Source organism: Coregonus clupeaformis, chromosome 10 (assembly GCF_020615455.1).
Source record: "Coregonus clupeaformis isolate EN_2021a chromosome 10, ASM2061545v1, whole genome shotgun sequence".
NCBI classification, from domain to species: domain Eukaryota; kingdom Metazoa; phylum Chordata; class Actinopteri; order Salmoniformes; family Salmonidae; genus Coregonus; species Coregonus clupeaformis.
The window spans coordinates 53878317-53896224 of record NC_059201.1 but is presented as its reverse complement, the minus strand read 5'-3'; the positions used below and the strand labels follow the sequence as shown (position 1 = coordinate 53896224).

The window sequence follows — 17908 nt, the reverse complement described above, 5'->3', positions numbered from 1 at the left end:
AAGAAAAGATTAAGATGGGCAAAAGAACACAGACGTGTTCTGGACAGACAAATCGAATTTTGAGGTGTTCGGATCACAAAGAAGAACATTTGTGAGATGCAGACCAAATGAAAAGATGCTGGAGGAGTGCTTGATGCCATCTGTCAAGCATGGTGGAGGCAATGTGATGGTCTGGGGGTGCTTTGGTGGTGGTAAAGTGGGAGATTTGTACAGGGTAAAAGGGATCTTGAAGAAGGAAGGCTATCACTCCATTTTGCAACGCCATGCAATACCCTGTGGACGGCGCTTGATTGGAGCCAATTTCCTCCTACAGGACAATGACCCAAAGCACAGCTCCAAACTATGCAATAACTATTTAAGGAAGAAGTAGTCAGCTGGTATTCTGTCTATAATGGAGTTGCCAGCACAGTCACCGGATCTCAACCCTATTGAGCTGTTGTGGGAGCAGCTTGACCGTATTGTACGTAAGAAGTGCCCATCAAGCCAATCCAACTTGTGGGAGGTGCTTCAGGAAGCATGGGGTGAAATCTTTTCAGATTACCTCAACAAATTGACAACTAGAATGCCAAAGGTCTGCAAGGCTGTAATTGCTGCAAATGGAGGATTCTTTGACAAAAGCAAAGTTTGAAGGACACAATTATTATTTCAATTAAAATTCATTATTTCTAACCTTGTCAATGACTACATTTCCTATTCATTTTGTTGTATTTCCTATTAAAACTCATTGCATGTATGTTTTCATGGAAAACAAGGACATTTCTAAGTGACCCCAAACTTTTGAACGTTACTATATATATATATATATATATATATATATTTATTTTTTTAATAATGAAATATCACATTTACATAAGTATTCAGACCCTTTACTCAATACTTTGTTGAAGCACCTTGGGCAGCATTTACAGCCTCGAGTCTTCTTGGGTATGACGCTACAAGCTTGGCACACCTTTATTTGGGGAGTTTCTCCCATTCTTCTCTGCAGATCCTCTCAAGCTCTGTCAGGTTGGATGGGGAGCGTCGCTGGACAGCTATTTTCAGGTCTCTCAAGAGATGTTAGATCGGGTTCAAGTCCGGGCTCTGGCTGGGCCACTCAAGGACATTCAGAGACTTGTCCCGAAGCCACTCCTGCGTTGTCTTGGCTGTGTGCTTAGGGTCGTTGTCCTGTTGGAAGGTGAACCTTTGCCCCAGTCTGATGTCCTGAGCTCTCTGGAGCAGGTTTTCATCAAGGATCTCTCTGTACTTTGTTCTGTTCATCTTTCCCTCGATCCTGACTAGTCTCCCAGTCCCTGCCGCTGAAAAACATCCCCACAGCATAATGCTGCCACCACCATCCTTCACCGTAGGGGTGGTGCCAGGTTTCCTCCAGACGTGACGCTTGGCATTCAAGCCAAATAGTTCAATCTTGGTTTCATCAGACCAGAAAATCTTGTTTCTCATGGTCTGAGTCCTTTAGGTGCCTTTTGGCAAACTCCAAGCGGGCTGTCATGTGCCTTTTACTGAGGAGTGGCTTCCGTCTGGTCACTCTAGCATAAAGGCCTGATTGGTGGAGTGCTGCAGAGATGGTTGTCCTTCTGGAAGGTTCTCCCATCTCCACAGAGGAACTTTGGAGCTCTGTCAGAGTGAGCATCGGGTTCTTGGTCACCTCTCTGACCAAGGCCCTTCTCCCCCGATTGCTCAGTTTGGCCGGGCGGCCAGCTCTAGGAAGAGTCTTGGTGGTTCCAAACTTCTTCCATTTAAGAATGATAGAGGCCACTGTGTTCTTGGGGACCTTCAACCTTCAAATTGTTTGGTACCCTTCCCCAGATCTGTGCCTCGACACAATCCTGTCTCTGAGTTCTACGGACAATTCCTTCTAACTCATGGCTTGGTTTTTGTTCTGATATGCACTGTCAACTGTGGGACCTTATGTAGACAGGTGTGTGCCTTTCCAAATCATGTCCAATCAATTGAATTTACCACAGGTGGACTCCAATCAAGTTGTAGAAACATTTCAAGGATAATCAATGGTAACAGAATGCACCGGAGCTAAATTTCGAGTCTCATAGCGAGGGGTCTGAATACTAATGTAAATAAGGTATTTCTGTTTTTTATTTGTAATACATTTGCAAACATTTCTAAAAACCTGTTTTCGCTTTTTCATTATGGGGTATTGTGTGTAGATTGATGAGAATTTGTATTATTTAATCATTTTAGAATAAGGTGGTAAGGTAACAAAATGTGAAAAAAGTCAAGGGGTCTGAATACATTCCGAATGAACAGTACGCACATGTCATATATTATATTGACAACTTTCAAAATAAAAGCATATACCAAACCATTATCATAATAGATAATATGCATGATCGATGATGATCAAATGCCTTGGGCAACTCTGTGATAACAGGAAGCCTTTGTCGTTAAACAGGAAATAGTCACTATTGTAGTGTTTGGGGTGGAGTACATAGTGAGGATATGGGCCGCCGGATGCTGCTGCAGATACAGAGGATGGAGTGGCCGTCTGAAATTCGCCCGCAAGCCCTTCTGTGTGATCGGTGAGTTTTACCCCCTGCCTGTTCTGAGTCATCAGTGAGATAAAACTGTCCACTAGCGGTCACTTAACCCTTTACACTCGTGGGAATTGGTCTATATGGATAGGGCTAAATTAAAATGTTTTTTACAGAAGAAATATAAAATGCATACGCATTAGCATGGTAGTAATTAAAAGGGAACTGTTTGGAGAATATGGGAAAATTATTAGACCAAAGTTGAGGACACAACAGTACACCTGACACAAGACTGAATCCAAACATTACACTATTGATTTTGATGTGTATTTTACATTTACTGTACTTTTCGCTGTATTTGTTGATAAAGACATCTGAAAATACTCTGGATACATTCAGTAACAAAATAATATTCCTGGAAAATGTAGGGTAGATGCAACATAGGACAAAAACAAGGGTTGGAGTGAGAGGACTAACTGGTGTCTACAAGTGACCACACACCTCTTCCTGGAAGATGAAATTGTCCCAGTTTTTCCATGGCCTGCATACTCACCAGACATGTCACCCATTGAGCATGTTTGGAATGCTCTGGATCGACCTGTACGACAGCGTGTTCCAGTTCCCGGCAATATCCAGCAACTTCACACAGCCATTGAAGAGGAGTGGGACAACATTCCACAGGCCACAATCAACAGCCTGAGCAACTCTATGCGATGGAGATGAGTCGCGCTGCATGATGCAAATGGTGGTAACACCAGATACTGACTGGTTTTCTGATCCACGCCCCTACTTTTTTTTAAAGGTATCTTTGACCAACAGATGCATATCTGTATTAACAGTCATTTGAAATCCATAGATTAGGGCCTAATGAATTTATTTTAATTTACTGATTTCCTTATATGAACCGTAACTCAGTAAAATCTTTGAAATTGTTGCATGTTGTGTTTATATTTTTGCTCAGAATATACGTTTTTTTTATCTCCTAGTTGTGCCGTTGAGGAACTAAAGCGAGCACATTAAGTTGTTTTGTTTGGAACACAACCCTGGATCCCCGCCATCACAGAATTACTGTTGTTGTTTACACAATCCAAAAATTGCCCATTATAAATCGCAATCTGGGTCAGGTGGGCATCATTTGAAAGCTTGTTCTATTGCCAACATGACTAGCAAAGTTATAAAATACGATCTTACAGTGTTAGGCTTTCACAAGGCAATTCAGAGAAACAGATTATAATTTTGTTGCACATAAAGAAGGAGTCTTGAGTGCATTCAGGTGCTTGTGCTGCGGCGAATTTTCTTCACAATAGACAAATATGCTCATTCTTTTCAGAACAACCAATGGCATGACGCCATGTCATCTTGTAACTGTACATCAAACATAGTGATCATAAACGTTGACACTGTACTGTATATGACATGAGTTTTATGATATGGAAATGTGAAGTGCACATTTGGACTCACAGGTGTTTGGCTTGCTTGTATGACATTAAAGTGGTATTTAATATAATCCCTTAACGTCTCATCTTTCAAAATACATTGAGTCCTCTTAATTTATAGCATTTCCCTCACTCAGACAACAAAACATTTGCAAAAGTTGACTAATTAGCGGGAGGGATGGGGCAACTTCTTGTTGCGTGCGGTGCTCATGTTCAGAACGGCTGTCAGTCTAAACCCATATAGCGCTGTGAAGCGCAGAGTCTGAGCTCTGACGTCATTTATAGCATGTTACTATACAGCCACTGCATTCTAATTTAGGCGCTTACCAAATCTGCCATTTTCAACTCTTATACAGGTGTAAAGATATACGTGGTCTGTTTGGTAATTTATTCCATGGACTGCTTGGTCATTTTATTGCATACATATTGTTTCTTCTTTCTTCTCAATTTGGGCCAAATATACCCATATCTCTTCCTTCCCCTCTGATTTGTGGTGATTGTTCTAGCACAAAATGGCTGCCATGCATCTCCCAGGCCAGGTGGCTGCTGGCTGTGGGTTGGTGGTGGATGATGAAAGTGATGCCCAAACTTTAAGTGCTTCATCAAATCCCGCCTAACAATACTTATGGCTAACTCCCCGCTAACAACTTCTATCCATCAACAATATACAGTACTTGAACCCAATAAAACTGTAGAGAGGAGATGTTTTCGTTCAAAATGTGGGATAGGTTGTGTGCTGAACTGTGTCTCTCGAAGATGGAGATCCTTGATTTCCTCACAACTGAATTCTGAATTCAACTCTGTTGTCCATGTATTGTCTGGCAGTACAAAACATTAAGAACACCTTCCTGCACCGGTGGTGGATGACGAAAGTGTTCCACAAGGATGCTGGCCCATGTTGACCCCAATGCTTCCCACAGTTGTGTCAAGTTGGCTGGATGTGCTTTGGGTGGTAGACCATTCTTGATACACAAGGGAAACTGTTGAGCGTGAAAAACCCAGCAGCGTTGCAGTTCTTGACACAAACCGGTGCGCCTGGCACCTACTACAATTTTTTTTTTTACCCATTTACCCTCAGAATGGCACACACACAATCACAATCCAATGGCACACACACAATCCATGTCTCAATTGTCTCAAGGCTTAAAAATCCTTCTTAAACCTCATCTACACTGATTGAAGTGGATTTAAAAGGTGACATCAATAAGTGATCATAGCTTTCACCTAGATTCACCTGGTCAGTCTATGTCATGGAAACCTCAAGTAGCTGTGGCTTTCTGTTCTATCAATATTTTATCATGTAGGTGAATATAACAGTGATCAAATGTCTTAGTTCCAACCGTATCAGGCATGATACGGTTCAGAATAAATACCTTCATACACATCATCTTAATGTTGATTGTTTTTTATGTCCTGTGATAGGAAAAGATAAATACATATAGCCTATATACATACAGAACATGCACACAAATAAAAATAAAATGTATCTCTTTCCCAGATGTCATGGTGCTGATTGCGTCCATCTCTGTGCTGGCGGCTGGAACCCAGGGGAATGTCTTTGCTACTTCTGCCATCAGGAGTTTGAGGTTCCTGCAGATCTTGCGCATGATCCGGATGGACCGCCGTGGAGGCACATGGAAACTCCTGGGATCTGTCGTCTACGCTCACAGCAAGGTAATAAATGGCTGGGGCCGGATCGTGTGGGTGGGTGCGTGCATACACGTTTATATATGTGTGCACGTGTGTGAGATTTGATTAATTTAACTGATGCATGTACCTCACCACCCCAATCTGGCTCCTTGCCCGCATTGCAGCATGTTTCTATAAATCCAAAATCCGGACTCAAGTGTCAAGTGTATTGATCCAAGTTCATTGATCACACTGCCATATGACATAACAGTGTCCCTTCCCCGTAACCAGATTGATTGACAGGCTGCTCAAACAAATAATAACTTCTGGGAACATTACGGCTCTCAGATTGTTCTACTACACCCGTAGCACAGAAAACAATACGCTCATCCTCGAGCTCTCCACGGGACATGCTGTGACCAATCCCATACCCACTATAATTAACTGTACCCTCCAATTTGTCAAAGGCTCCCGAAGCTTAGATTGCATTCCAAATGGCACCTTATTCCATATGTAGTGCACTACTTTTGATCAGGACCCATATGGCTCTGGTCAAAGGTAGTGCACTATACAGAGAATAGGGTGCCATTTGGGACACACTTGGTCTGATAAATGGAACACTCTCAGTTGGGAATTAAGAGTGTCTGCCTCTCCCAGTCCCAGAGATGCATAGCAGCAGAATCCCCATAGCGAGCCAGAGAGAAAGAGCAGAGGGCAGTGAAGTGCAGAGAACCTAAGGAGATCTCCTGTTAGAGGAGTGTCAGGGCAAAATGGATCAGGTCTGGAGTCTGACAAAGGCAGAAGCCGAAGCGGCCATGGACTATTTCCTCTTATTGAATTTGGCTCACCACACCGTGTCTGTCTTCTGCCTGCCTGTGAGATCGAACAGCTAGATTGCTGTGCAGCCTTGTCGTGATCTAATATATTAACAATGATAAAGGCAATGTTATTTCCTGGTCGTTGATCTTTTACAGAGCCTTGGGATTGAGCATGAGCAGAATGCACCAAGGCAGGTGGTTGTGATTGTTATTACTGGTGTTCTGTCTAAGCTTAATACATATTGTCGCTAATTACCTCATATATACAGTGCATTCTGAAAGTATTCAGTCCCCTTCCCTTTTTCCACATTCTGTTACATTACAGCCTTATTCTAAAATTGATTAAATAAATAAAAATGATCATCAATCTACACACAATACCCTATAATGACAAAGCGAAAACAGATTTTTAGAAGATCTTGCAAATTTCTTAAAAATAAAAAACGATGAGACTCGAAATTGAGCTCAGGTGCATCCTGATTCGATTGATCATTCTTCAGATGTTTCTACAACTTGATTGTAGTCCACCTGTGATACATTCAATTTATTGGACATTATTTGGAAAGGCACACACCTGTCTATATAAGGTCCAACAGTTGACAGTGCATGTCAGAACAAAAACCAAGCCATGAGGTTGTAGGAATTGTCCATAGAGCTCTGAGACAGGATTGTGTTGAGGCACAGATCTGGGGAAGGGTACCAAAAAAGTTCTGCAGCATTGAAGGTCCCCAAGAACACAGTGGCCATCATTCTTAAATGGAAGAAGTTTGGAACCACCAAGACTGAGTTGGTCCGCAGAGTGAAGGAAAAGCAGCCAACAAGTGCTCAGCATATGTGGGAACTCCTTCAAGACTGTTGGAAAAGCATTTCTCATGAAGCTGGTTGAGATAATGCCAAGAGTATGCAAAGCTGTCATCAAGGCAAGGGTCACTACTTTGAAGAATCTCAAATATAAAATATATTTGTTAAACACTTTTTTTGGTTACTACATGACTCCATATGTGTTATTTCATAGTTTTGTTGTCTTCACTATTATTCTACAATGTAGACAATAGTAAAAAAGAAAGAAAAACCCTTGAATGAGTAGCCTTCTAGCCAGTGCCGCTCCTCATCTCATCATTCCATTTGTTTTGTCTTGTTTATTACACACACCTGGTTCATATCCCTTCATCAGTACCTGTATAAGTGTTCCCTCTGCCCCCTTGTCTTTGTGTGTTATTGTTTATTGTGGAGATGATTATAGCTCGGTGGAGCTCTTTTGTATTGCCGGGATATTCTCCTGTGTGCCGTGTTGTTTTCCAGTGTGCCGTATTTCCGCACTAGAGTGTTTTACGCATTGCTGCGTACCGCTGTGTTACGGAATAAACCATTTATTCTGTGATTAACCCTCCTGCGCCTGACTCCTTCGCCTGTCTGAGTGGACTAATCCATTGTGGAGGCCGTCGGGGTGGCATAGTCCATCACTCTTAAGACGTGCTACTGAAATTATATATGGTTATATTACGTAAGAACAATGGTGCAACACTAATAAAAATATTATTGTTTTTTAACAAATGCGTTTTCTCCTGTGTTGGATAGCGGTCGCTATCAGTGGTTCTGAAACACATCAGTGTGCTGTTGAATTAGCGCCTTTTCCTAGACCATGTTGCTACGTGTATAAAAGCAAAGTTCACCAGCATATTCGTGTTGAGAACAATGCTGTGGAGTTAGGAGACGAGAAAACAGCCCTTGCCTTATTTGTCTAAGAAAAGTGAGGAGAGAGGAAACCCCAACTTAATTAGGTCTATAATCAATAGCCTAACTGTTAAATGTGCCTGGCTTTATAAATCATCCATATATATCTAAAGAAATAAGACAGATCCTGCTCATGTTGAGTGTTTGTTTAATAGCCTACTGATTCCGTGAGCACCATGCCTCACTGTCACGACTTCCTCCGAAGCTGCCTCCTCTCCTGGTTCAGGCTTCGGCGTTCGTCGTCACCGGCCTTCTAGCCACTGCCGCTCCTCATCTCATCATTCCATTTGTTTTGTCTTGTTTATTACACACACCTGGTTCATATCCCCTCATCAGTACCTGTATAAGTGTTCCCTCTGCCCCCTTGTCTTTGTGTATGATTGTTTATTGTGAGGAGAGTGAAGCTCGGTTGAGCTCCTTGTATTTTGTATTGCCGGGTTATTTTCCCTGTGTGCCTTGTTGGTTCCAGTGCGCCTGTTTTGCTCACTGGACTGTTTTGACGCATTACTGCGTAACTCTGTATTACGGAATAAACTCTGTTATTCTGTGATTTACCCTCCTGCGCCTGACTCCTTCAAATCACCCATCACACTCACACAACCATGACAAGTCGGATAAACAATTTCACAAATCCGGCAGTTTTTCATCTTTTCTATGCCTCTGGTATTATTTATAATTGATTTAGTGTTGTTTAAACTGTTCCAAATTGTCAGGAAAATGCAATTTATAATAATAATAATAACCTTCCTTTTTCTTTATGTCCTTATTGTTATTATTGCTATTATTGTTATGATCATCATTATTATAATAATAATAAGGAATGTCATTATCATTAGTAGGCTTAGAATAACAGCCTTGTATAACCACCATCGAGCTGTAGGCCTAAGAGTGCATCCTGTTTAGTCTTAATACATACAGTGCATAGGGAAAGTATTCAGACCCCTTGACTTTTTCCACAATTTGGTACATTACAGCCTTATTCTAAAATTGATTGAATTGGTTTTTTCCCCTCGTCAATCTACACACAATACACCATAATTACATAGAAAAAACAGGTTTTTAGAAATTTTTGCAAATTTTAAAAACTGAAATATCACATTTACATAAGTATTCAGACCCTTTACGCAGTACTTTTTGAAGCACCTTTGGCAGCGATTACAGCCTCGAGTCTTCTTGGGTATGATGCTACAAGCTTGGCACACCTGTATTTAGGGAGTTTCTCCCATTCTTCTCTGCAGATCCTCTCAAGCTCTGTCAGGTTGGATGGGGAGCGTTGCTTCACAGCTATTTTCAGGTCTCTCCAGAGATGTTCGATCGGGTTCAAGTCCGGGCTCTGGCTGGGCCACTCAAGGACATTCAGAGACTTGTCCCAAAACCACTCCTGCGTTGTCTTGGCTGTGTGCTTAGGGTCATTGTCCTGTTGGAAGGTGTACCCTGGTGGCACAAAATAATCAAAAGTCTGACTGCACAGAGATGCTTGGGAAAATGGTCACAACGGGGGACCAGCGTGTGTGTGTGGGGAAGGGGGTGGATCTGATCTCCATCACCTAGGACTTGACATTGGTTAATCAAATCTCAAATGTTTGCACATTTTTGCTCAATCTCACATGCTTTCTCAAACAGCTTTTACTGTATATACATTCGTAAATTAGGTCCTTTCTTGTGTTTGGCTCTGGGATGTAACAACCGTTGAGCATCTGAGCTTATGGTTGATTGTGGGGGAAAGGGGTTGAGTGTGTAAGAGTATGTGTGTGTATTTATCCCACATTGTTAATGATAGAAATTAAGATAAGAAAGATATTTTAATATATATATATATTTTTAATAGCTATATATAAAGCAAATTGAGGTGAGAGCATTATAAGTACTTTTAGCAGTTGATCTGCTTCTGTTCTGTGGGTGGCACTGTGTGCTGTTTTCGAAGGATGGGTCCTGGCCTCTCGGGGGGCCTATGGATCCGGGGGGACGGGGGTGGTCTGCCGGTCTCTGGGATGACAACCCAACTTGAGATGGGGAGGGGCTTTAGCGGGTGGAATAGTGGAGAAGAATTGGAGGGTTACTTAGTAGCAATGCAAATATCATGGTACAGCTATATCGACACTCAATCACTATGGTACTTTTTAATGGTCAATTTACAAACATATATTATGATAAATAAATATAATATAAATTATCTCACTATGGTAAATGGTGAAATAAGGATAGCCAGTTACAATTGTAATGGCTTAGCAGATAATAAGAAAAGAAGAACAATATTTACCTGGCTCAAAGAGAACGAATGTAATATCTATTGTTTACAGGAAACTCATTCAACAATTTTAGATGAAATTGTGTGGAAAAAGGACTGGGGAGATGAAATATACTTCTCCCATGGGCAAAGAAACTCAAAAGGGGTGATGATATTAATTAACAGTAATTTTGATCCAATTGTGCAAATTATCCAAATAGATCCGCAAGGTAGATGGATGATTTTAAATATGTTATTGGACCACAAACAGATATGTCTCATTAACCTTTACGGACCAAATCATGATGATCCACGCTTCTTTGAAAATATATATATCATAAATGATCAACCCTTCTGTAATGACGCTCCAGGAGAGTGAGGATCCATTTGCAGTTTTATTACAATCTGGGTCGTACAAACAGGGTCAATCGCCAGCAGACACAACAGTAGGGATAAGGCAACTCGTAATCCAGGTACAGGCATAAGGTCAGGGCAGGCAGCAAGCTTACCAAAATCAGTCCAGTAAAGAATATAGTCCAGGGCAGGCAGCAAAGAATCAAGGAGGGAAAAACAGTCCAGAGTAAATCCACGGGCAGACAGACACAGGCAAAAACGCACAGAAATGATCACCAGGGTAAACAAGACTTCGCAAGGGGAGAGAGTTTGAGAGCACCTAAATAGTCTACTGATGGGAGTCAGGTGCAACGGTAATCAGAGCCAGGTATGTGGGAAATGTAGTTCAGGGGTTTAATACTCAGGAGAGGGTTCCCTCTGGTGGTGAGCAGGAGGAACAGCGGGAGTCTCGTTTGTGACAGAGCCCCCCCCCCTGCGAGCGGCTCCTGACGCGAAGAGGCGAACGACGCCGGGGTCTTCCTCGAGGTCGGGGGCCCGGTTTCTCCGGGTGCGTCCTATGGAACTCAGTCATGAGTGCGGGGTCGAGTATGTCCTCTGTATTAACCCAGGATCGCTCTTCCGGTCCGTACCCCTCCCAATCCACCAGATATTGGAGGAGCCTGCCCCGGCGTCTGGAATCGAGTAGATCTCGAACCTGATATGCCTCCTCGCCGTCCACCAAGATGGGTGGGGGCCCTGATCACTGGTCTGCTCCTCCTCCTCCGCTCTCGGACCACCAGCGGGTTTGAGAAGTGATACATGAAAAGTGGGAGAGATACGATAATTAGAGGGTAATGCCAAACGGAAGGAAACTGGTGTAATCTGTTTAACAATTTGGAAGGGACCTACATACCTGGGACTGAGTTTCTTGCAAGGAAGTCTGAGGCGTAGGTCTCGAGTGGATAGCCAGACCCATTGACCTGGAGTATATTCGGGATTGGGGCGACGGTGACGATTGGCCTGCAACTTCTGTCTCCTGACAGCACGTAGCAAGTGGGTGTGAGCCTGACTCCAGATGTCCTCGCTTCTCTGGAGCCAGTCGTTGACAGAGGGTACCTCGGTGGGTTCCCCTGACCATGGAAATAGGGGAGGTTGGAAGCCCATTACACATTGGAATGGAGTTAGACCGGTGGAGGGTTTCTGGAGTGAGTTCTGTGCATACTCCGCCCACATGAGGAATCGACTCCAGTCTGCTTGGTTCTGATGACAGTAGGCTCTGAGAAACCGGGTGATCTCCTGATTGAGGCGTTCTGTCTGACCATTAGATTGTGGGTGATATCCTGAAGTGAGGCTAATGTTGATGTTGAGTTGTTGGAAGAATGCTGACCATACTCTGGATGTGAATTGGGGCCCCGGTCCGACACGATGTCCTCAGGCAGGCCATAGAAGCGAAACACAAGGTTGCACATGAGTTCGGCTGTTTCCAATGCTGTGGGCAGTTTGGGAAGTGGAATCAACCGGCAGGCCTTGGAGAAGCGATCTATGACAGTGAGTATTGTGGTGTTCCCATTGGACTTGGGAAGATCGGTAATAAAGTCTATGGCAAGATGGGACCATGGTCGGTGGGGAACTGGCAGTGGTTGCAGTAGGCCCGATGGTAGTTGTCTGAGATGTTTGCTTGTGTTACAGGTGGTGCATTCGTTAATGAATTTTATTGTGTCTGCCCGCAAGGTTGGCCACCAAAAGCTGTTCTGAAGCAGGTGAACAGTGGCAGCGATTCCAGGATGACCGGAGCTGAGTACGGAGTGAACTTGCTGTAGCACTTTCTGACAGAGATCCTGAGGTACAAAAGTTTTGTTAGGGGGCATTCGGGAGGAGGGGTCTTTTGTGAATTGGCCTGGGTGAGCTCTGTCATGATGTCCCACTGAATAGGGGCCACGATTAATGACTCAGGAAGCAGGGTTTCCTTGGATTCAGTGGGAACTACACCGTCGTGTTGGCGTGATAATGCGTCTGCTTTGGTGTTCTTTGAACCGGGACGATAGGTAACGGTGAAGTCAAATCGTGTAAAGAAGAGAGCCCACCTCGCTTGTCTGGGATTCAGTCTCTTGGCAGATCGCAAGTATTCCAGATTCTTGTGGTCAGTTAGAATCACAAACGGGTGTTTAGCTCCCTCCAGCCAATGACGCCACTCCTCCATAGCTGCTTTCATGGCCAACAGTTCTCGGTTCCCGACGTCGTAGTTCTGTTCGGCTGGACTAAGTTTGCGGGAGTAATAGGCGCACGGATAGAGCTTGAGTGGGGATCCGTGCCGCTGTGAGAGGATGGCTCCAATGCCCGTATTAGAAGCGTCCACCTCAACTGTAAACGGGATTTCAGGATTAGGGTGGTGGAGGATGGGGGCAGATGTGAAACGTGACTTGAGTTCTGCGAAAGCCTCCTGTGCTGTAGTTGACCAGGTGAGGTGTGGTGCATTTCTCTTAGTCATAGAGGTTAAGGGAGAGGCTACCGAGCTGAAATTCCTGATGAAGCGTCGGTAGAAGTTCGCAAATCCCAAGAAGCGTTGTAACTCCTTTAAGGTTACTGGCAGTGGCCAGTCTAGAACGGCCTTGACCTTCTTCTCGTCCATGGTGACTCCCTCCTGGTTGATGATGTAGCCCAAGAAAGACGTGGAAGTCTGGTGAAATTCGCACTTCTCTGCTTTGGCGTATAGTTGGTGATCAATGAGTCGTTGTAATACTGTTCTCACGTGTTGCACGTGTTCCTCATAGGTGTTGGAATAGACGAGAATGTCATCGATGTAAACAATTACCCAACGATTAAGCATGTCCCGAAAGACGTCATTGATAAACGACTGAAATACGGACGGACTATTGGACAGCCCGAAAGGCATCACCAAATACTCATAGTGCCCAGTGCTGGTAGAGAAGGCTGTCTTCCATTCATCACCGTCCCGGATGCGAATGAGATTGTAGGCGCTGCGGAGGTCCAGTTTGGAGAAGTACTTGGCTTTGCGGAGTTGTTCTAGGGCAGCTGGTACCAGCGGTAAAGGATATCGAAACTTGACGGTGATGTCGTTGAGACCCCGGTAGTCGATACAAGGGCGTAGGCCACCGTCTTTTTTTTTAACAAAGAAGAAGCCAGAGGCTGCAGGTGATGTCGACGTTCTAATGAACCCCTTCGAAAGTTCCTCCTCGATGTAGTTGTTCATGGCTTCTGATTCGGGTTGTGATAGGGGGAAGATTCGGCCCTTAGGTGGTGTTGTGCCTGGTAATAGTTCGATGGAACAGTCGCTTGATCGGTGGGGGGGGAGTTCCATCGCCTTGGTCTTGCTAAAAGCTTCGATGAGGTCAGAGTATTCAATGGGAAGAGTGGGGAAAAGGACCGGCTCGTCCTTTAGCGTGACGGTCTGAATGGAGAGTGAAGGGCTGCCAGTTAAGCAGTTGGAGTGACATGACGGGTCCCATTTGATGATACGACCCTCCCTCCATGAGATGAGGGGATTATGTTGACGTAGCCAGGGGAGTCCAAGAATAACCGGGTTATGAGGTGATGAGATGACGTAGAAACGAATTACCTCAGTGTGAAGGGTACCGGTCTGTAGTTGAAGGTCCACGGTGGTGTGCAGGACCCTCCCATCGCCGAGAGGCCGTCCATCTAGCGCCTCCACTGCCAATTGAGAGTTACAGGAGATTAATGGGAGTTGTTGTTGTTGGGCAAACTCGTGAGACATAAAGTTCCCGGCTGCTCCTGAGTCTAATAGAGCTGATGTGGATATATGATTGCCCTCTAGAGATAATACTATAGGTACTTTGATGCAAGAACTGGAATGATGTGCTTGAACACAAGGACTCACCGAAGAGGGATTACGAGGAGGTGGTCTTGTGGGGCAAAACGCCCTCAGATGGCCCGGTTGACCACAATAGAGGCAGAGATGTTGACGTATGCGGCGTTCTCGTTCTTCCGGAGTCAGGTGAGTATATCCGAGCTGCATGGGTTCAGTTTGAGACAGAGTGACCGGGTATTGTGTGCTGGTGGGTACCGTTCTGAGTGGACGACGTGAACGAATCAGATTGTCAATCTGAATGGTTAGTTCGATTAATTGATTCAGCGATTTCCCTTCATCTCGGCAGGCCAGTTCGGATTGCAACTCCAAGCTGAGTCCCTTGCGAAAGAGCAGTTTAAGTGTGCTCTCCACCCAGTCGGTTTGAGCTGCTAGAGTGCGAAATGTCAAAGCATATTCTGCTGCGGTATTCCTGCCCTGGCTCAACGCAAGTAGTCGGTCATCAGCTCTCATACCTCCCTCCGGGTGTTCAAATATTTCCCGGAAGCGTTGAAGAAAGGTACCAAACGATGGAAAAGCAGTGCCATCCTCTCTCCAAACCGCCGTCACCCACTCTAACGCCTTGTCAGCGAGGAGTGAGCATACCAAGGAAATCTTGCTGGCATCGGTGACATACATAGCTGGTTGTTGATCAATGAATAATGAACATTGCAGTAGAAATCCCTTACTTTTAGTTGGGTTGCCGTCGAACTTATCAGGGAGAGCCAGACGTGGGTTAACTGTGAGTGACGGTGGTGGAGAAGCGCCCACACTCGCGTTCGGTGGAGGAGGGGCTGGGTTTGTTAGCGACACCGGCAACCTCTGTAGCGTCCTGACGAGTTCCTCTGTTACTGTAGTTAAATGGGTTAGCTGCTGTTGATGAATGGCGAGTTGGTGAGCTTGAGTGGAGATCTCCGTGGACATCTGAACCAGAGCTGCTGGATCGTGTGTTGGCGAAGTCTTCTGTAATGACGCTCCAGGAGAGTGAGGATCCATTTGCAGTTTTATTACAATCTGGGTCGTACAAACAGGGTCAATCGCCAGCAGACACAACAGTAGGGATAAGGCAACTCGTAATCCAGGTACAGGCATAAGGTCAGGGCAGGCAGCAAGCTTACCAAAATCAGTCCAGTAAAGAATATAGTCCAGGGCAGGCAGCAAAGAATCAAGGAGGGAAAAACAGTCCAGAGTAAATCCACGGGCAGACAGACACAGGCGAAAACGCACAGAAATGATCACCAGGGTAAACAAGACTTCGCAAGGGGAGAGAGTTTGAGAGCACCTAAATAGTCTACTGATGGGAGTCAGGTGCAACGGTAATCAGAGCCAGGTATGTGGGAAATGTAGTTCAGGGGTTTAATACTCAGGAGAGGGTTCCCTCTGGTGGTGAGCAGGAGGAACAGCGGGAGTCTCGTTTGTGACACCTGCAAGCAATACAAGACTCTATTATTATGGTGGGCGATTATAATACTGTTTTAAATACCTCAATGGACGTAAAGGAAATCACACCACAAACTATCACCCTCATGCTCTTAAGGAAATCATGAATGTCATGGATATATTGGAACTAGTGGATATATGGAGGCTTAAATATCCTGACCTAGTGAGATATACATGCCGGAGGCTCAATCAAGCTAGTCGTCTTGACTTCTTTCTTATGTCATTCTCGTTGGCACCAAAAGTTTAAAAAGTGTTGATAGGGGACAGAATGCGGTCGGACCATCAGATAAAAGTGCATATACAGTTGAAATCGGATGTTTACATACACATTAGCCAAATACATTTAAACTCAGTTTTTCACAATTCCTGACATTTAATCCTAGTAAAAATTCCCTGTTTTAGGTCAGTTAGGATCACCACTTTATTTTAAGAATGTGAAATGTCAGAATAATAGTAGAGAGAATGATTTATTTCAGCTTTTATTTCTTTCATCACATTCCCAGTGGGTCAGAAGTTTACATACACTCAATTAGTATTTGGTAGCATTGCCTTTACATTTTTTTACTTGGGTCAATCGTTTCGGGAAGCCTTCCACAAGCTTCCCACAATAAGTTGGGTGAATTTTGGCCCATTCCTCCTGACAGAGCTGGTGTAACTGAGTCAGGTTTGTAGGCCTCCTTGCTCGCACACAATTTTTCAGTTCTGCCCACAAATTTCCTATGGGATTGAGGTCAGGGCTTTGTGATGGCCACTCCAATACCTTGACTTTGATGTCCTTAAGCCATTTTGCCATAACTTTGGAAGTATGCTTGGGATCATTGTCCATTTTGAAGACCTGTTTGTGACCAAGCTTTAACTTCCTGACTGACGTCTTGAGATGCTTCAATATATCCACATAATTTTCCTTCCTCATGATGCCATCTATTTTGTGAAGTGCACCAGTCCCTCCTGCAGCAAAGCACCCCCACAGCATGATGCTGCCACCCCCGTGCTTCACGGTTGGGATGATGTTCTTCGGCTTGCAAGCTACCCCTTTTTCCTCCAAACATAACGATGGTCATTATGGCCAAACAGTTATATTTTAGTTTAATCAGACCAGAGGACATTTCTCCAAAAGGTACGATCTTTGTCCCCATGTGCAGTTGCAAACTGTAGTCTGGCTTTTTTATGGAGGTCTTGGAGTAGTGGCTTCTTCCTTGCTGAGCGGCCTTTCAGGTTATGTCGATATAGATCTAGTTTTACTGTGGATATAGATACTTTTGTACCTGTTTCCTCCAGCATCTTCACAAGGTCCTTTGCTGTTGTTCTGGGATTGATTTGCACTTCTCGCACCAAAGTACGTTCATCTCTAGGAGACGGAACTTCCTGAGCGGTATGACGCCTGCGTGGTCCCATGGTGTTTATACTTGCGTACTATTGTTTGTACAGATGAACGTGGTACCTTCAGGCGTTTGGAAATTGCTCCCAAGGATGAACCAGACTTGTGGAGGTCTACAATTTTTTTCTGAGGTCTTGGCTGATTTCTTTTAATTTTCCCATGATGTCAAGCAAAGAGGCACTGAGTTTGAAGGTAGGCCTTGAAATACATCCATAGGTACACCTCCAATTCACTCAAATGATGTCAATTAGCCTATCAGAAGCTTCTAAAGCCATGACATGTTCTGGAATTTTCCAAGCTGTTTAAAGAACTGTCAACTTAGTGTATGTAAACTTCTGACCCACTGGAATTGTGATACAGTGAATTATAAGTGAAATAATCTGTCTGTAAACAACTGTTGGAAAAATTACTTGTGTCATGCACAAAGTAGATGTCCTAACCGACTAGCCAAAACTATAGTTGGTTAACAAGAAATTTGTGGAGCGGGGCGGCAGGTAGCTTAGTGGTTAAGAGCGTTGTGCCAGTAACCGAAAGGTCACTGGTTCTAATCCCTGAGTCGACTAGGTGAAAAATCTGTCGATGTGCCCTTGAGCAAGGCACTTAA

General features: G+C 44.2%; 1 protein-coding gene across 1 annotated transcript in view; it reads left to right on the top strand.

Moving 5' to 3' along the window:
* The window catches only part of LOC121575567 (potassium voltage-gated channel subfamily KQT member 2), a 110274-nt gene that overhangs the window by 30227 nt on the left and 62139 nt on the right, over positions 1 to 17908 (top strand). Inside the window, exons 3-4 of the mRNA XM_041888742.2 lie at positions 2408 to 2534; positions 5421 to 5596. Of these exons, the coding sequence (XP_041744676.2) occupies positions 2408 to 2534; positions 5421 to 5596 (303 nt within the window). The remainder of the gene's footprint in view (positions 1 to 2407; positions 2535 to 5420; positions 5597 to 17908) is intronic.